Genomic DNA, 20,667 nt, shown 5'->3' on the forward strand with positions numbered 1-20,667 from the left:
AAATGGATTCTGAGAGGTTTCCTTAAGCAGCAGCAACCCAAACTAGAAACGCCCCAGTGGCCCATCTCATCTTCACATGCCACTACAGCAATGTCCTAAATTTGCTGAATCCTAAAAACACCTGCGCTGCTTTTTGAAGTATGGGTTTCCGGGGCCCTCCTCTAAAGACTCTAATTCAGTAGGCCTGGCTGGAGTCCCAGGTGACTTTTAAACTATCAGGACCATCTGGGAAACCCTGCGTGAGAGGGTCTCCTGTTCCAGGCATTTCACCAGTACACGGTACTTGCTCCTTCTGCCTTGACGTACTATGATTCCTGAGAAATGGGTGGCAAAAGGAGCTGGTATAAGTAAGTGGATTTCTGCAAAAACAAAAATGCCAAAGCTGCCTCACCTTTTGGAGACTTAAAATCTGTAACGACTAATTTAAACTATCAATTAACACACAAACAAAGGAAAGGAACGGCACTGCAACCCTTATTCATTTCCGTTTCGTTCTGGAATACAGTATCTGATTTTCTTTCCCCAGCCGACTGATTTGTTTTGAATTCCTGAGACTGAAGGGAAGAGTGGCGAGGAGGAGTTCACTCAGGCATGCTCTGCCGATAATTCCCAGACCACAGGCTCTCCTCCCCAGCAGTAAGCAGCAGGGAAAGAACATGATGAGGCAGCTTCATCCTCACCCCCCATGAGCTGCTTCATCCTCACCTACATGAGCTCTTCACCCTCACCTACATGAGCTGCTTCACCCTCACCCACATGAGCTGCTTCATCCTCACCTACATGAGCTGCTTCATCCTCACCCACATGAGCTGCTTCATCCTCACCCACATGAGCTGCTTCATCCTCACCCACATGAGCTGCTTCATCTTCACCCACATGAGCTGCTTCATCCTCACCCACATGAGCTGCTTCATCCTCACCCACATGAGCTCTTCACCCTCACCCACATGAGCTGCTTCATCCTCACCCACATGAGCTGCTTCATCCTCACCCACATCCCACCGGTGTCTGAGGCCCTGCTGCCACTTCCTACTCCTGCCGTCCCTGAGTCATCTGGTTTAGGAAGTAGCCTGAAGAGCCTACAGGTCCTGGGCTTTTAAGACCACATCACCACAGGACCATCTGTTCTCCAGCCCTCATCCCTACTCTTCAAAATAGCTGGAAACCAGAGGCAGATGTGCAGGGCTTCAGACGTTCCTCACTCGAAGTACAGTCTTTTGTTAAATGGGGCTTTAAAATATCCATTTGCTGATTAGATTCAGTTACTACAACATCTGTTCAGAGTTCATTTAAAGTGGCAGAGTACAGAAAGCCAAAAAGGCTGATGTGGAAGGGAGTAACTGAGAGCTGTGCCTGAAATTCCTGCTGAGAAGCAGAGATCCCTGACGTACATTGATTCACAGTGGCGACCACCTAACCTCCAAGCTTGACCACATTTGATCACAAGAGAATCCCACGCCAACAAGAAATTCATTTGTCAGAAGGAATTACTGAGCCCTAATAACTATCCACAGACTTTCAACAATATCTGATTAGGCCAAAATCCAGTCCAGCCCAAGAATGTGGACCATGCTTTGAGGCCGGAGAGGATAGGACCTACCCTGTGCTTTCAAAACCAAGGCTTCTCAGAAAAAGAGATTAAATAAATAACTGGCCCCTTTTAACACAAGCCATCACCTTGAGGATCATCTCAGCCCGGGTCATGCCTTTGACAACGATCTTGGTGTAGCTGGCGGGTGCCTTCCTCACCACCTGCGAGCCGATGGAGGGGAGATCAAGCAGGACCATCTTCAGCGAGTGGGTGTCCAGCAGCAGCTGTGGAGCAAAGCAGAGCATTACCGGCCCCTTCCAGCGACCCAGTGCCGAGTGGATTCATGCCGATGAGTCATGTTTTTCTCGTTATACACGTAACACATTCTTGTTGCAAAAAATTTGGGAAATAAACAGAAATATAAAAGAAAAAAATTATGTATCATTCCCATCACCTAGGAAAAACAACATCAAGGAGCCAGCCTATGTGTACGTATATAAAAAACTAAATCAGGGGGCCAGGAGCCGTGGCTCACACCTGTAATCCCAGCACTTCAGGAGGGCCAGGCAGCAGGATCACTTGAGCTCAGGAATTTGAGACCAGCCTGAGCAACATGGCAAAACCCCACCTCTACAAAAAATGCAAAAATTAGCCAGGCGTGGGGGTGCGCATCTGTGGTCCCAGCTACTGAGGAAGACTGAGGTGGGTGGATCGCTTAAGCCTGGGAGGTTGAGGCTGCAGTGACTCAAGATTGTGCCACTGTAAATCTCCAGCCTGGGTGACAGAGGGAGACCCTGTCTCAGTAACAAACCACAACTCCTCCATAAAACTAAATCAGCATCATACTGTATGTATATTCAATTTTATAACCTGGTTTTCTCACTTAATATATACAATTTTTATATTCTATTTTCCCATCTTTGCAGTCTTTAAAAAACAAATCATGGTTTTTAACTGCACTCTAGCCTGGGCCTCATGGCGAGACCCTATCTCTAAAGAAGAATCGTGATTTAATGGCTCTGCAGTACTCTGTGATGTGTGTGGTTGTGTAAACTTTAAGATCTTTCCAATGGAATGGACCCATTTACACCTGTGCCAGCCATGCAGACTGCACCCTTATCAGCACTGAAAACTCATCAAATCCTGATTATTCATTAGGCAAAAAATAGTAACTCATTATTGTTGTACTTTGAATTTCTCTGGATGTTACTGAGGATGTAGGAGATTTACCCAAATGTAAACATTGTATCCTGGCAACAATCTACCTTTTCCTCTTTGTTTGTTATGGTTCTCTGGGATGCCAATTATCTAGAAGGACACCCATAGTCCTAAAGGCTCACTGACTGCCGAGAATGACATGAGGAACGTTTTGTCACATTTAATCTGAGTAAAGCCTTACCTACCCTGGAGGTTATTTATCGTTCCCATTTTACAGATGAGAAAAAGTTCCAGAGGATTAACAGCTCACCAAACTCATCTCATGCAACGGACGGGGTTAGACAAAAGTTGGACGGGAAGCTGGAATTCCATTTCCGGTTGCCCAGGTAACCGGGTTAGACAAAAGGTGGACGGGAAGCTGGTATTCCATTTCCGGTTGCCCAGGTAACCGGGTTAGACAAAAGGTGGACGGGAAGCTGGTATTCCATTTCCGGTTGCCCAGGTAACCGGGTTAGACAAAAGGTGGATGGGAAGCTGGAATTCCATTTCCGGTTGCCCAGGTAAATGTCCCTGGGTGGTTTTGGTGTCGAGCTCACACTGACTCCTGCTGACTGCCCTGCTCTGCTGCCGCCGCTGCTCTTGGCAACCAGGGAGCAGAGAAATGGCTGAAGCCAGAAGGGTGTACTCTGGCCTGTTGAGATGGCTTAGGAGAATGGAACCACATGGTCACCAAGCAGACAACGGCAGCAGTGGGGTGACAGCTCCCAATGCCACCACTCAACTCCGGTGATAACGGCCAAACATATTCAGGGCAAGGCCTGTACTCTCTGCCACTGCCTGCTTCTTTGGGAAAGCCTTCTGTAATCCTATCAGGTAGGTGAGAAATGGGACCCTTCAGGCCCTGCAACACTTTGCATCCTCCAATTTCCTATTTACTTTGCTTTGGACAGAAGAATTAACGATTAAAGAGAAACTAAGTAACGATAGATACTATGAACTTAAGGGTTATGGCAACTGTAATTTTAACAATGGTAGAAACATGGGGAAGACGTCCGTGTTTTATGTGGAATAATTTAGGTGTGGTAAGGAATTACACTAAGGTCAGAGCAATTTCATGCAGCTAGTCAAAGGCCTGCACCACGCAGGTCATTCAACTGTAGCCAGCAAAGTGCAGGGCATTTTGGACCTTTCTGGATTTCTAGAGATAGAAATTCTTACTATCCTAGTGTCTGCTTTGTTGAAAAGGCCAAGGGCTCAGAGAAAAGGGTATGCAAACCTCCAGGAGGGGGAATGGCACAGATTGCTCAAGGCCCACGTGAAGAGCCTGGCGTTAGCGCACTTTCCAGAATTCCAGTGGAAATGACTGCTGCTTTTCCTCGGAGGAACCCAGAACAAGCCTCTAAAGCATTCTAGGTGGATTAAATTCTTAGATATAAAAAAGAAAAACTTTAAGAAGAAAATACAGGGTGCAGTGGCTCACGCCTGTAATCCCAGCATTTTGGGAGGCCGAGGCGGGTGGATCATCTGAGGTCAGGAGTTCGAGACCAGCCTGGCCAACATGGAGAAACCCTGTCTCTACTAAAAATACAAAAATTAGCCGGGTGTGGTGGCGCATGCCTGTAATCCCAGCTACTCGGGAGGCTGAGGCAGGAGAATCGCTTGAACCTGGGAGGTTTGCGCTACAGCCTGGGTGACAGAACAAGACACTGTCTCAAAAAAATAAATACATAAAAAATAAAAAATAAAAAAAGAAGAAGAAAATACAGAGATTATTTTCATTGCTTATGGGTGGAGAAGAATGTCAAACATCAGAAAGAATGAACCACCTACCCTAAAATGAAAGGCATCTATATCAGAAGAAACAAACAAAGTAAAAGACAAGACATAAATCAGGAGAAGATACGTGCAACGTTGACAAGGGAATGGGGTTCCGAACATGAAGATTCCTACACATCAACAGGAAAAGCACAAACTATCCCAACAGCGACACAACAACAGGCAAACAATACCAACAACGGATGCACAAAAGAGGAAACTCAAATGCCCGAAAGGCATATGAAATGACACGTAACCTGGTTAGTAATTAGGAAATGCAAATTAAAACCACAGATGTACACCATAATATATCCATCAGAGTCAGAAGTAAACAGATTATTTGATAATCAAGTGTGGGCACGGCCATGGCAGTGAAATTCACAAATGTACACCATAATACACCCATCAGAGTCAGAAGTAAACAGGTTGATAATCTAGTGTGGGCACCGCCACACTGAAATTCAGACTAGTGGTGACAGTAGAAGTTAGTTCAAGCACGTTGGGGGAAATTTAGCAACATTTCCTTAGCTGGAGATGTGTATCACCCATAACACAGCATTAATACTTATATCCATTAGAGGAATTCTTGCCCACGTAAAAACGTTCCCTGCATCCACTGTTTATAAAAGCAAAAGTTTGGAAACAACCTACACGTCCATTGACAGTGGAATGAATAAACAAATGACAGCGCATTCGTGCAATGGAATATGCTGCTGAGGTGAAAATGAATGGGTGCACACAGCATGCATCAACATGCATAAATCACAGAAAATAGTAAGTTGGGCAAAAAAAAGCAAGTGGGGAAATGATATGTCTAATGCCATTTATATAGTTTTAAAATATGCAAAACAAAATCATATATCATTTGTGAATATATACACATATATCAAAACACATATGAGAATAAAATCAAAATCAGGACAGTGTTTACTTTGGGGCATGGAGGAAGGGATGGGCAGGGTGGGGTTCATGGGGGCGGTCTTCAGCAATAACTGTAATGATTTACTTTACATAAAAATGATCTAAAGCAGGCTGGGTGTGGCAGCTCATGCCTGTAATCCCAGCATTTTGGGAGGCTGAGGCAGAAGGATCACTTGAGGCTACGAATTCAAGATTACCCTGGGCAACACAGTGAGACCTTGTCTCTACAAAAACAAAAATAAAAAGATTAGACAGGCACAGTGGCACACACTTGTAGTCTCAGCTACTTAGGAGGCTGAGGTGGGAAGATGGCTTAAGCCCAGGAATTCCAGGTTGCAGTGAGCTATGATGGCACCATTGCACCCCAGCCTGGGAGACAGAGTGGGACCCTGTCTCTTAAGAAAAGAAAAAAAAAAAATGGGCCAGGCGTGGTGTCTCATGCCTGCAATCCCAGAACTTTGGGAGGCTGAGGTGGGCAGATCACTTAAGGTCAGGAGTTTGAGACCAGCCTGGCCAACATGGTGAGACCCCATCTCTACTAAAATACAAAAATTAGCCACATATGGTGGTGCACACCTGTAATCCCAGCTACTCGGGAGGCTGAGGCAGGAGAATGGCTTGAACTCGGGAGGTGAAGGTTGCAGTGAGCCAAGATCGCGCCATTGTACTCCAGACTGGGCAACACAGTGAGACATTTTCTCAAAAAAAAAAAAAAAAAGATGTAAAGTAAATGTGGAAACATGTTACATATTTTGTTACATATTTTGCTGAGCTGAGTAGTTAGCTACTGTTTTTTACATTATTTTCTGTACATTAATTAACTGGAATTTTTGTTTAAAGACTACCATTCAGGACTCAACTCTGTCTTCCATGTAGCAAATTTTGAGAGCCTTGTCAAAATCAAAGCCATGTCTTAGCATTCATTTGTTGGTAGGAAAAAAAAATCAGTCATTATATTTTAAAGCATATGGAGATATTTCCTACTTTACTTCCCAGAGATACATGACATGCATAAATAATTGTACAGTCTTAAATGACAGGAAGGGTTTGAATGCACCAGGCATAATTCTCTCGTGTCCCTCATATACAGGGAGATAAGACACTTTCATTCCCTGGCCAGTCACCATAAAATTCTGTCTTTACCAGACACTGAGAGGTGAAAACCCTGGTCTCAGGTTTTATACGTAAAGCAAGGCCGTCAGAAAAGGCGGGAACGAACCTGAGGTTTTATACGTAAAGCAAGACAGTCAGAAAAGGCGGGAATGAGCCTGATAGACTTGGCGGCTGTCTGTGCAAAGTAAAGACAGAAAGGTCCCATTTATCATGAAAATCTGCTAGTTTTCAACTTTGAAATAGTTGATAATTCATCTTCTTAGGCATGAGACATTGGGCAAGGGGTGGCTATTGCCACATTCATTTCTGCCTCAGCGATAATTTCTGGGGCAGTGTGGGCTGGCTAATGTTGTTGATGGGATGTGGGGGTGCGAGGGTGGCCAGTATGCCATGCCTGTGAAGGCTGATCACCCAGCAATGGAAATCTTTGAGAGGGGCCCTTTACTTCCCGAGGAGCCTCCTACAATTCTTGGGGACACGATGACTATCAACAGTTATGAAAATTTTGCGTAAATAAGATACAGGCCCACACTCCTAGAAGACAAAGAACCATGTGAACAAAACCACATAGGTGAACCATATTGGTCCCACCATAGAAAATTCTTCAATGAGGTGGCACAGGGGAGACCGCTTAGGCTATCAGGAGGGATGGAACAAGGTGGACACATGTTCTATTTCTTTTTCTTTTTAAAAAAATTAGGTATAACTTTCACAGAGTACACAAACACCACGTATGCCATTCGATCAACATCCAGACATGTGCACATCCTGCTGCCTAACGGAAGACAGAGCACACTTCTGGCATCCCTGAAGCCTTCCTCATGCTCTCGTCCAGTCAATGCTCTCCTTTCCCTCTCAACAAACTCTCCTGCTCTCTCTCACTGTAGCTAGTTGCCTGCTCATAAACCTGCTGTGAACATTCGTCTCTCCTGCTCTCTATCACTGTAGCCAGTTGCCTGCTCATAAACCTGCTGTGAACATTCGTCTCTCCTGCTCTCTCTCACTGTAGCCAGTTGCCTGCTCATAAACCTGCTGTGAACATTCGTGTGCATGCCTTTGGTGGTCATAAAGTCCTCATTTCTCTAGGGTGGAAGCTACTCAAGAGTAGAACTGCTGGATCATGGGGTAGGCATATGTTTGGCTAACTGACTAGGAGTTTTCCAATGTGGCTGTGCTAACTTCCATTTCTACCAGCACATATGAAAGTTCCAGATGCTCCACATCCTCACCAACACTTGGTATCATCACTCTTTTAAATTATTATTATGATTAGAGACAGGGTCTTACTCTGTCACCTGGGCTGGAATGCAGTGGTGCAATCATAGCTCACTGCAACCTTGAACTCCCTGGCTCAACTGATCCTCCTGTCTCAGCTTCCCGAGTAGCTAGGACTACAGGCACGTGCCACACTTGGCTAATTTTTAAACTGCTTTGTAGAGATGGGGTCTCGCTGTGTTGCCCAGGCTGATCTCAAACTGCTGAGCTCAAGCAGTCTTCCTGCCACAGCCTCCCAAAGTGCTAGGATTACAGGCACAAGCCATCGCACTTGGCCAAAGTCTTTTAAGTACTCAAAATAACCAATCTTTTCTTTTATGGTTAGTGCTTTTAATGTTTTGTTTAAGGGATCTTTGCCTAACCCAAGGTCATAAACATATTGTCTTATATTAAATCTTCCAGAAGCTTAATTGCCTTATTTTTTAGAGCCATAATCCATCTGGGATTAATTTTCTAAAAATGGAGATATAATTCAAAAACCATAAAATTTACCTTTTGGAAGTGTACAATTCAGTGGTTTTTAAGGTCTATTCACAAGGTTGTACAGCTGTCAGCATTATCTGGTTTCAGAACACATTATCACCCCAGAAAGAAACCCTTACCCATTAGCAGCCATTCCCATCTCCCCCTCCCTCAGCCTTTGCCAACCATTAATCCACTTTCTGTTTTACGGATTTGCCTGTTCTGGACATTTCATAGAAGCAGAGTCACACAATAGGTGGCTTTTTGTGTCTGGCTTCTTTCGCTTAACATGGTTTCAAGGCTCTTCCATGTTGTAGCATGAACGGGTACTTTATTCCTTTTAATTAATGGCTGAGTAATATTCCCTTGTATGGATAGACCACATTTTGTTTATCATCAGCTGATGGACATTTGAGTTGTTTCTACTTTCTGGCTATTATAAATGGTGCTGCTATGAATATTTGTGTACAAGCTTTTGTGTGAACACATTTTTTTTCAATTCTTTTTTTTTTTTGAGACAGAGTCTCACCGTGTCACCCAGCCTAAAGGTACAGTGGCGCAATCTTGGCTCACTGCAATCTCTGCCTCCCAGGTTCAAGTGATTCTCCTGCCTCAGCTTCCCGAGTAGCTGGGGTTACAGGCGCACACCACCATGTACAGCTAATTTTTGTATTTTTAGTAGAAGTGGGTTTTCACCATGTTGGCCAGGCTGGTCTCGAACTCCTGACCTCAGGTGATCTGCCTGCCTCAGCCTCCCAAAGCGCTGGGATTACAGGTGTGAACCATGCACCCTGCCTTTTTCAATTCATTTGGGTATATATCTAGGAGTATAATTGCTGGGCCCTGTGGTAACTCTATGTAAATGCCAAACTGTTTTCCAAAATGGCTGTACCGTTTTGCATTACCACCAGCAATGTATGAGTGTTCTAATTTCACCAAATCCTCTTTGGAACTGATTTTTATATATGGTGTGTGGCAAAGGTCAAGATTTTTTTCCAATATGGATATCCAGTTACCCAGCACTATTTACTGAAAAGACTCTCTTTGAATGATGCCATTTTGGTCATAAATCAAGTATCTACATATGTGTGGGTCGATTCCTCAGCTCAGATCTGTTCTGTTGGCCTATTTGTCCCTGGGGCCAGTGCCACACTGCTCTAATTACAATACTGCTGCAATAAGTCTTGATATCCTGAGCTTTGACTCCTCTAATTCTGTTCTAAGATTATTTTGGCTGTTGTCTTCTGTACTTTCATCTAACTTTTAAAATCAGCATATCAATTCACACACACACACACACTCTCACACACACACACACACACACACACACCCCTGCTGGGATTCTACTGTATCTATAGATAAATTGATACAGTAATTAGGATTGAATTCTATCCATAGATTAATTTTGGAATAATTTGCCGCTTTTTAAATTGTTATTTATTTTTTATTGGGCAGCCTCCTCAGCCAGAGTAGGCTCAGAAAGACTCCATATGTATTTCTTTTTGAGTCTTTCTTATCAATGAACATGAGCTATCCTGTCATTTTAAAGGTCTTTATGGATTCTGTGTCTTAATATTGTACAGTTTTCTGTGTAGAAGACTTGTACATTTTTAATTTACTCCTAGGTATTTAATGTTTCCTGATGTTATTGTAAATGATTTCATTTAAGCCTGGGAGCCATGGCTCACGCCTGTAATCGCACCACTTTGGGAGGCTGAGGAGGGTGGAGTTTGAGACCAGCCTGGGAGACACGGGGAGGCAGACCCTATATCTACCAAAAAAAAAAAAAAAGAGCCAGCCAGGCATGGTAGTACATTCCTGTAGTCCCAGATACTTGAGAAGTTGAGGCAGGAGGATGGCTTGAGCCCAGGAGTTGAGACTGCAGTGAGCTATGATTGTGCCACTGTACTCACTCCAACCTGGGCAATACAGCAAAAAAAAAAAAGTATTTCACTCAAAAATGTTCATTTTTAAATGGTTTGCTGCTGGTATATAGAAATATATTTTAAAACACTTTCCTTATAGCCAGCAACCTTGCTAAATTTATATTCTTTTTTTTTTTTTTTTTTTTGAGACGGAGTCTCTATCACTCAGGCTGGAGTGCAGTGGCGCAATCTCAGCTCATTGCAACCTCCCAGGTTCAAGCAGTTCTCCCAGGTTCAAGCAATTCTCCTGCCTCAGCCTCTCCAGCAGCTGGGATTACAGGCGCACCATACCTTGCCCAGCTAATTTTTGTATTTTTAGTAGAGACGGGGGTTTCACTGTGTTGGTCAGGCTGGTCTTTAACTCTTGACCTTGTGATCCGCCCGCCTCGGCCTCCCAAAGTGTTGGGATTAAGGGTGTAAGCCACTGCACCCGGCCTGCTAAATTTATATTCTAACAGTTTATCTGTAGATCCTTTTAGATTTATTACTTATAATCATATTTTCCATGAAAAATGACAGCTTAGTTTCCTCCTTTCTAATCTGTATATATTTTGTTTCTTTTAAAAATATTGTATTTTTTGCCTTGTTGTCCTAGCCAGGACTTCAACAACAACGTGGGATAGAAATGGTGACAGCAGACATTCTCCTCTTATCCTTAATCTCAAGGGAAAGAAAAGCTTTCGTAGGTGAACACAGCCACAAGAATAATTAGTGACCCTGCAAAACAGGATGATCTGAAGATCACAAACTAGCAAGAAGCATGATCAATGTTGGTGTGGGTCAGTTCCACGTGCCCTTGCAATTGCTCGAGGACTCTGGGGCCCAAAGATAAATAACTCACTTTATATAGTACTCAGAGAACAAAGAGCAGAAAAATGTCTCCCATCCCATTTTCAGCATAAGTATTAAAGCAAAACCTAATTTAGGATCTGGCACCCTTGTGGCAAGGCAGACACAGCTGAGGTTGGGCTAAATCTTAGCTTCCAATGCCACAGCTTTTGTTCAAGTTTGGATGGCAGCTGCTCCACTACTGGAGGCAGCGTCTGTTTCAGTCTATGAACACTGCTGAGTTAACTTGATTCTGATGGTTCTGCTGCCTGAGTGAACAAGCCTGCAGCTACATGGCTGCTTGAGTTTCAAGGCCCAGACATCAGGGCAAGTACAGGCCCAGCCAAACCTCAACTCATGTGAGAATCCTTCAGAGGCCACGTTGCCCTGTAGTTCCCACCCACACCCTCCCCATTCTGGGCCTGTCAAGATCCACACTCCCCTACTGCCCACCTGAACTGGCCTGGGGTCTGATTAAGTAAAACTCCAGTTCCAGCAGATGGTTTTCTCATCCACACCTCAAAACGGAAGTAAACAGGATGTTGGCTGTGGGTTTGTTTAAAAAAAATAATAATAATAATGGATGTAAGCACTGGATGAACTGATATTTTTCTGAAGATATTGGCTTTGGGTCTGAGCTTACTATAATTATTAAAAGACTCTTTTTTTTTTTTTGTGGGGCAGATGGTGTCTTACTCTGTTGCCCAGGCTTCAGTGCAGTGGCACGATCATAGCTCACTTCAGCCTGGATTCAAAGAACCCTCCGACTTCAGCCTCCTGAGCAGCTGGGACTACAGATGTGGACCGTTTTTTAGCTAATGTTTTATTTTTTTGAGAGATAGGGTTGCACTATGTTGCCCAGGCTGGTCTTGAACTCCTGGCCTCTAGTGATCCTCCCATCTCAGCCTCCCATCACTGGGATTTATTCTTTTTTTATTTTTATTTTTTGAGATGGAGTCTCACTCTGTTGCCCAGGCTGGAGTGCAGTGGTGTGATCTGAGCTCACTGCAACCTCCACCTCCAACTGCAAGTGATTCTCCTGTCTCAGCCTCCCGAGTAGCTGGGATTACAGGCATGCACCACCACGCCTGGCTAATTGTTTTTTTTTTTTTTTGAGATGGAGTTTCGCTCTTGTTGCCCAGGCTGGAGTACAGTGGTGTGATCTCGGCTCACTGCAACCTCCACCTCCCGGGTTGAAGCAATTCTGCCTCAGCCTCCCGAGTAGCTGGGATTACAGGTGCCCACCATCATGCCCGGCTAATTTCTTGTATTATTAGTAGAGACAGGGTTTCACTATATTGGCCAGGCTGGTCTTGAACTCCTAACCTTCTGATCTGCCCACCTCGGCCTCCCAAAGTGCTAGGATTACAGACGTGAGCCACCACGCCCGGCCAGTATCCCAAGTTTTTTGTTAGTTTTTTTGTTTGTTTGTTTGTTTGTTTGAGATGGAGTCTCACTTTGTCACCCAGGCTGGAGTGCAGTGGTGTGATATCGGCTCACTGCAACCTCCGCCTCCCGGGTTCAAGTGATTCTCCTGCCTCAGCCTCCCCAGTAGCCTGCCCCCATGCCCAGCTAATTTTTGTATTTTTAGTAGAGATGGGGTTTCACCATGTTGGCCAGGCAGCTCTCAAACTCCTTACCCCAGGTGATCGGCCTGCCCAGGCCTCCCGAAGTGCTGGGGTTACAGCGTGAGCCACTGTGCCCGGCCCACCCACCTCTTCTTATTGGAGTGTGAGCACTAGGAGCAGGGACCTTTCCATGGTGCTTGCTGTGTTATACCCTGCACCCAGAACTTAGTAGGCATTCAAAGAAAATTTTTAAAAATAAATGGAAGAACAAATTAAGAAACCTTCCAGGTGAGTCATTATACTGTCCCCAAACAGGGGACATCATCAATTTTATTCCTGCCAAGTAGATCTGGACTAGAAGAATATGTGCTTGATCTACAACAAAAGCTGCCAGGCAAATGCCTGATACTACGTCCATCTCACCTGTTCTGCTCCCACCATGCTAATTGGCTTGCACTTGAAGAGGTGGGTGATGAATTTGGGAATGAAGGAGCTGTGGATAAAAAAGAAGTGACAAATTAGGCTTATTCTCTCTTGAGGAAAGAAATGCAAAAACTTTAAGGTTCCACGTATCTCCATGAAAAAACCTTTTTTAATGAAGAATCGAAGTGGACTCCACTGTTGCCCATTATCTTATTTTTCTTCTGAGCAAAGTCCTGGTTTTGTTTAGTTACATGAGGCCCTGGCAGGCCCGGGAAAACTGGATCCCATCCTAGACTCCCAGTGAACTCTAACTATTCTCAGCTCGTCAGAGCACAGCATTCCTTTGGTGACTGTTGTTTGTCCTGAGAGGGGATATGATCGAAGCTAGCCCAATCAGACTGGATGTAAGGGCTACAGGCACCGCACCTGGCTACTTTTTAATTTTTTTGTAGAGGCAGGATTTCGTTATGCTGCCCAGGCTGGGCTCAAACTCCTGGCTTCAAGCAGTTCTCCTCCCTTGGGCTCCGGAAGTGCTGGGATTACAAGCGTGAGCCACTGGGCCAGGCTTCCTTGATTCTTCATTCTCTGTCTCCAGCCTCATCCTGCTAAGCCCTGGCCTCCCTATGCTTCAACCCAACTGAGCCACTTGCAGATCCCAGGATTCTGGGGGCTATTTAATGCCTACACTGCTCCCTCGCCTGGACTGCCTTTCCTAGAAGGGGCCTGTGGGTCAGTACACACGCACCTCTCAGATCCCGTTCAATGGCGTCTCTAGAAAGCCTTTCTTCTGCTGCCTTCGCCATACTCTACATGGAGTCCGCAGGCCTCCACCCTCACATCTAACCTAGTTCATTATGCTCATTTGCTTACATGTCTATTTTGCTTCACCTGACTATTAAGGCAAATGAAGATGGGGGCCATGTTTATCAGGCCAAAACATTTAACTCTGGGTCTAAGACATAGGAGATGCTCAAGTGAACGCACACTGAGTAAATCATAAACTTTTTTTTTTTTGAGACAGAGTCTCGCTCTGTCACCCAGGCTGGAGTGCAGTGGCACCATCTTGGCTCACTGCAACCTCTGCCTCCTGGGTTCAAGCAATTCTCGTGCCTCAGCCTCCTGAGTAGCTGGGATTACAGGCACGCACCAGCATACCCAGCTAATTTTTGTATTTTTAGTAGAGATAGGGTTTCACCATGTTGGCCAGGCTGGTCTCGAACTCCTGGCCTCAAGTGATCCGCTTGCCTCAGCCCCACAAAGCGCTGCGATGACAGGCGTGAGCCACCGCGCCCAGCCACCTACCACTTTTTGAATGTCAGCTTGGTATCAGCACTTTACCAGGAAGTTAATATGTGGCTTCTCATTTTATCTTCCCAACCACTATTATGAGATTTGTCTCATTATCTCCTTGATTGAAGGGAGGAGGATCAGCTCAGTGGATGAGGGAAGTTGCTTGTGGTTCAACTGCAGTTTCAAACAGGCTGTGGATTTTGATGTCTCAACAGGAAAGGCTGCTATTGCTTAAGACAGCAAACGAGGTACAAGGAAACATCTATGGTTTTGCAGGGGTGGGGTAGAAAGGAAGCTAAGGGAGAGGAAACTGGAGTCCGGAGATCGGATCTGGAGGTGGCTTGTGATCAGGAAGGAGAGTAAACACAGGGCTATTTGGAAGGAATTCCTCCGTGCTGGAAACCAGAGCCAGACAAGCGACGTGAAACTGAACTCATGACCAATGGCAGCTGTGCACACAGCACTTTGTAACCTAAGTTGCTTCACATTAGAACACGCTCCGGACTGGGCATGGCAGCTCATGCCTATAATCCCAGCACTTTGAGAGGCCCAGGCAGGTGGACTGTATGAGCCCAGGAGTTTGAGACCAGCCTGGGAAACATGGCTAAATCTTATCTCTACAAAAAATAGAAAAATTAGCTAGGCCGGGTGGCGAGCGCCTGTAATCCCAGCTATTCAGGAGGCTGAGGTCGGACAATCACCTAAGCCCAGGAGATGGGGGCTGCAGTGAGCTGTGGTTGCACCACTGCACTCCAGCCTGGGTAACAGAGTGGGACCCTGTATCAAAAAAACAAAAAAACAAAAAACCTTTGGCTGTGCCCCTGAACTGGCTCTCTATACTAGTCTACAGGTGGCGATGGGGGGAGTATGAGGACCTGACACACGTCCTGTGGGGAAAAGACCAAGCAATGTGCTGGGTAACTGCCAAGGGCTTCTCTGGGCCATCAGGGCGATGGTGGCTGCTGCCCTTGGCCAGGGAAGGGTCTCCTCACAAGCCCACCTCTGTTAAGCAGGATTTTAGCAGGATGAGAAGGCACCATGGATGAAAACAGAAAACCACTTCCTAGATCCCAGGCTGAACGATTCCAGATGTGAGGAGGGGCATCCAATTCCCAGTGCACTCAACCTGGGCTTAGCAATGAAACTCAAGGGCTCTGAGAGAACGTGAGGCTGATGCTGGGAGACGCTGGGACTGGCTAAGTCAACGGACTCCTCCTTCACTTTAACGTAAGCTCAATCATATGACTGAGCAGGGAGACGCTGGGACTGGCTAAGTCAACCGACTCCTCCTTCACTTTAACGTAAGCTCAGTCATATGACTGAGCAGGGAGACGCTGGGACTGGCTAAGTCAACCGACTCCTCCTTCACTTTAACGTAAGCTCAATCATATGACTGAGCAGGGAGACGCTGGGACTGGCTAAGTCAACCGACTCCTCCTTCACTTTAACGTAAGCTCAATCATATGACTGAGCTGGGAGACGCTGGGACTGGCCAAGTCAACGGACTCCTCCTTCACTTTAACGTAAGCTCAGTCATATGACTGAGCAGGGAGACGCTGGGACTGGCTAAGTCAACCGACTCCTCCTTCATTTTAATGTAAGCTCAATCATATGACTGAGCAGGGAGACGCTGGGACTGGCCAAGTCAACGGACTCCTCCTTCACTTTAACGTAAGCTCAGTCATATGACTGAGCAGGGAGACGCTGGGACTGGCTAAGTCAACGGACTCCTCCTTCACTTTAACGTAAGCTCAGTCATATGACTGAGCAGGGAGACGCTGGGACTGGCTAAGTCAACCGACTCCTCCTTCACTTTAACGTAAGCTCAGTCATATGACTGAGCAGGGAGACGCTGGGACTGGCTAAGTCAACCGACTTCTCCTTCACTTTAACGTAAGCTCAGTCATATGACTGAGCAGGGAGACGCTGGGACTGGCTAAGTCAACGGACTCCTCCTTCACTTTAATGTAAGCTCAATCATATGACTGAGCAGGGAGACGCTGGGACTGGCTAAGTCAGTGGACTCCTCCTTCACTTTAACGTAAGCTCAATCATATGACTGAGCTGGGAGATGCTGGGACTGGCTAAGTCAGCCGACTCCTCCTTCACTTTAACGTAAGCTCAATCATATGACTGAGCAGGGAGACGCTGGGACTGGCTAAGTCAACGGACTCCTCCTTTACTTTAATGTAAGCTCAATCATATGACTGAGCTGGGAGACGCTGGGACTGGCTAAGTCAACGGACTCCTCCTTCACTTTAATGTAAGCTCAATCATATGACTGAGCAGGGAGACGCTGGGACTGGCTAAGTCAACCGACTTCTCCTTCACTTTAACGTAAGCTCAGTCATATGACTGAGCAGGGAGATGCTGGGACTGGCTAAGTCAACGGACTCCTCCTTCACTTTAATGTAAGCTCAATCATATGACTGAGCAGGGAGACGCTGGGACTGGCTAAGTCAGCGGACTCCTCCTTCACTTTAACGTAAGCTCAATCATATGACTGAGCTGGGAGATGCTGGGACTGGCTAAGTCAGCCGACTCCTCCTTCACTTTAACGTAAGCTCAGTCATATGACTGAGCAGGGAGACGCTGGGACTGGCTAAGTCAATGGACTCCTCCTTTACTTTAATGTAAGCTCAATCATATGACTGAGCTGGGAGACGCTGGGACTGGCTAAGTCAACGGACTCCTCCTTCACTTTAACGTAAGCTCAATCATATGACTGAGCAGGGAGACGCTGGGACTGGCTAAGTCAACCGACTCCTCCTTCACTTTAACGTAAGCTCAGTCATATGACTGAGCTGGGAGACGCTGGGAATGGCTAAGTCAATGGACTCCTCCTTCACTTTAATGTAAGCTCAATCATATGACTGAGCTGGGAGACGCTGGGACTGGCTAAGTCAGCGGACTCCTCCTTCACTTTAACGTAAGCTCAATCATATGACTGAGCAGGGAGACGCTGGGACTGGCTAAGTCAACCGACTCCTCCTTCACTTTAACGTAAGCTCAATCATATGACTGAGCAGGGAGACGCTGGGACTGGCTAAGTCAACGGACTCCTCCTTCACTTTAATGTAAGCTCAATCATATGACTGAGCTGGGAGACGCTGGGACTGGCTAAGTCAACCGACTCCTCCTTCACTTTAACGTAAGCCCAATCATATGATTGAGCAGGGAGACGCTGGGACTGGCTAAGTCAACCGACTCCTCCTTCACTTTAACGTAAGCTCAGTCATATGACTGAGCAGGGAGACGCTGGGACTGGCTAAGTCAACCGACTCCTCCTTCACTTTAATGTAAGCTCAATCAGACCCCGGAGCAGCTACCCTGGAGATTTTGAGTCACAGTAAATTTTTACAGAGACACTGCTTCTACCAGCAGTTATGGGGAGCGTCACAATGTGATTTATCAGCAACATTTCTAACACACTAATGAGCACCCAGGGAGTGAGGGAATTTCACCTCCTGGTCCATCTGCCATCTGCAAACATTAATGCCTCGCTGGAGAGTTCACTCTATCCTTTCTTGACAAACTAGAAAGTAAAGCTGACATCACAAGCCGCTCCATAATTGTTAGTCCTGAGGGGTTCATTTGTGAGGTACAGGGAAACTGGGAGAGATTGGGGGAAGACAGAAACTTGGAGTCCTGGATCACCAGCTGGGGCCTGGATGGGAACAACCCAAATACAGTAGCTTGGCCTGGGCTGACCCTCCTGAAGCCCTTCCCTGAGAAGTCTGCCAAAATGCTTGCTTGATAACTGGTCAGAGGAGACACTGACCCTCACCACCACCTGGTATCACGGAAAATGGTGCTAAGCCAGATGGTGATCGGCAAAGAACTAAACTATTTCCTCGCTTGAAAACTCAGGGCAGAAATGGCCACACACAAGGACATAGCAGGAAGACACATGGCTCAGGGTTCACTCAACCTGCCTTGGCCAGGGAGCTCCCTGACTTGTGCATCCCAATTTCTAGTGCCTTCCTCAGACCAAGAGTGTGTCCAAGTGTGAATAGATAAATTCTAGCAGCCATGGTAAAAAATACCAGGGGGAGGGAGGACAAAAAGTCTCAAAAGAAACAGAACCAATGGCTCCTACCCTTAAGAGGCATTTATTAAGCCAGTCAGAGAAACAAAATGCATACAGGAAATCCCTGAAAAAGAATTTTAATTATCCAATCCTGGGCAAGGAGAGCTTATGCCTGCACAGTTCAAAACAACAGTAGGCCCCATTCATTTTTGTTTGCCTTGACGTGGCTGGCAATTGTACTGCTGTTACTGTTGCCTATGACTTTAAGTAGCAGATTTAGTTTTATGACTATGCTTCTTTTGCGTACAAATTAAAATCAGTACTGCAGGCACCAGAACGAACCGCAGCTGGATGGTGGGGACACTCAAATTGTGAGGATGCTGGTGGGAAGTATGGTTTTAAAAACAACCCAGTTGAGTATGACACTGAAATGGCGGCCACACGTCACTGTACATTTGTCCAAACCAAGGGAATGTCCAGCGCGACGTCAGAGTCCGGGTGATAATGACGTGTTGATGCAGGTTCATCCACTGTAACGAATGTGCCACTTTGTGTGTGGGGCGGTGTCGGTAATGGGAAGACTGTGCATGTTGGGGGGGTCAGGTACACGGGAAATCTCTGTGCTTGCTGCTCAATTTGGCTGTGAACCTGAAACTGTTCTAAAACATAAAGTCTATTAAAAAGAACAAGAACCCAGAGATGAGCACGCCCCAGGACTTACTTTGCAAATTTAACGCAGAACTGAGTGAAGTACTTGCGTGTGGAAGCCAGGTTGTCACGGATGATGGGGACGTTCTGCTTGATGTGCAGAATGACAGAGGTGACGTAGGGGCTCTGGTCACCAACGTGCTCCACGTTCTGCCACTGCATCTGAAAGGGAGAAAGGATGAGGCGTTGAATCCCTCGCAGGAGAATGATGTCGCCTGTTACTGCGGAAGGGAGGGGCTGGAGTGGAAATCAGGTCACAGCTTTGGTATCCCAGGAATCAGGCCCTTTTGTCCTGGGGAGTTTCTTATTCGTTCTGTAGGGACTGATACTCAGGACAAATACAAATGTGCCCAGCGGACCCGACAGTGAGGTGTGACCCAGGCCCTTTCCTTTTCCTGCCTTGTCCCCAACCTGCCTGAAACAGCCTTCCCTTCTCAGCTCAGCTACCCACCCGTAAAGGATCCTGTTCTCCTGCCGAGTGCCCCACAGCAGGGGACTGCAGCAGAACAGGGAGGGACGCCGACTCCCAAGCTGACCGGCAGCCTGGGAGATGAGAGAGGTGGCTGGACTAAGTGACATGAAACCTGGAGGGGAATTCACAGACACCTTTCTCTCCAGTCAACTGGGAGGAGTTTGGGATTCTTTAACACAGAAAACTAGAAATGATATGACACGTGGGGATGTTGCTTCAAAATAATATGAAGTTACTGGGAAGAGGTGCAGATGAAATAAGATCGTGAAGCTGACTGACAGGTACATAGAGGCTGACCACACTGTTTCCTCTACTTTTGAATATATTCAAAAATTTGCATAATAAAACACTTGAAGAGGTATGCGTGTAGAATCTTACACTCCTAAAACCTTTGGGATTATGTCAGGATTTCAATGAGGGGAAGGGAAAGAGAATCTCTGGCAAACACTAGGGTGGACCAGAGGGTAAGACGGAGACGTGGGGAACAGGCCAGGAGCCAGGCGCAGGGGAGAGAACATTGCTGAGAGCACCGAGGTGGTCCCTGAACAGGCTGTGAACAAGTGACAGACCTGCTTCAACCTGAGCCCTAACGACAGGCTCTGGAAGACACCTACAGCAAACTGGCGGGATTCTTGGACTACGTGGCACTTGGCAACACTGAGTCCTGGGAACAGAAGGAGGCAATGCTGCAGTGTGCCATCCCCCAAGGGTGCATGCAGGAGATGGGTGCAGCACCAGCTCCCAGCCTGCCCCGGGGTTGCCAGGGAAGGGCACTCTAATCCCGAAGAGTGGGAATGGTCTGGAGGGTTCTGCTGAGTCAGCCTCTCACAGTGGAGCTGGACGGTCTGGAGGGCTCTGCTGAGTCAGCCTCTCACAATGGAGCTAGATGGTCTGTTAAAGAGATCCTAAGCCAAACACAAACCATATACTATCTTCATAGAAGGAGGTCAGTAGTTCTGAGGCCCTGATGTCTCTGGCAAGAAAACACTATATTTACAGAGCTCTTGGGGAAAGGAAAAAATCAATACTCAGAGAGCTTGTTTAAAAGAATCACATCGTACGTGGATGATTCTCCAGCTGTGGGAAGCTCAAATGACTCCTAATGTTTTTTCAAAACAGCGGATATTTGTATTCTAAAAGCTTTAGGG

The 20,667-nt window shown here is 46.3% G+C and overlaps 1 protein-coding gene across 5 annotated transcripts in view; it reads right to left on the reverse strand.

Moving 5' to 3' along the window:
• VPS53 (VPS53 subunit of GARP complex) overlaps positions 1-20,667 on the reverse strand; it is a 240,471-nt gene that overhangs the window by 12,670 nt on the left and 207,134 nt on the right. For 4 of the 5 annotated variants that reach the window (XR_010152741.1, XR_010152740.1, XR_010152739.1 and 1 more), the window contains 3 exons: positions 19,061-19,209; positions 13,020-13,089; positions 1,678-1,815 (listed from right to left, as the gene is read on the reverse strand). Coding sequence is in view for 1 of the 5 variants with exons in the window: in XM_009431509.5 (XP_009429784.1) it covers positions 1,678-1,815; positions 13,020-13,089; positions 19,061-19,209 (357 nt within the window). In the remaining 4 variants the exon portion in view is untranslated. Of the gene's footprint in view, positions 1-1,677; positions 1,918-13,019; positions 13,090-19,060; positions 19,210-20,667 lie in introns of all 5 variants that reach the window. The other variant, XR_010152742.1, reaches the window with a different exon arrangement.

Source organism: Pan troglodytes, chromosome 19 (genome assembly GCF_028858775.2).
Source record: "Pan troglodytes isolate AG18354 chromosome 19, NHGRI_mPanTro3-v2.0_pri, whole genome shotgun sequence".
NCBI lineage: Eukaryota > Metazoa > Chordata > Mammalia > Primates > Hominidae > Pan > Pan troglodytes.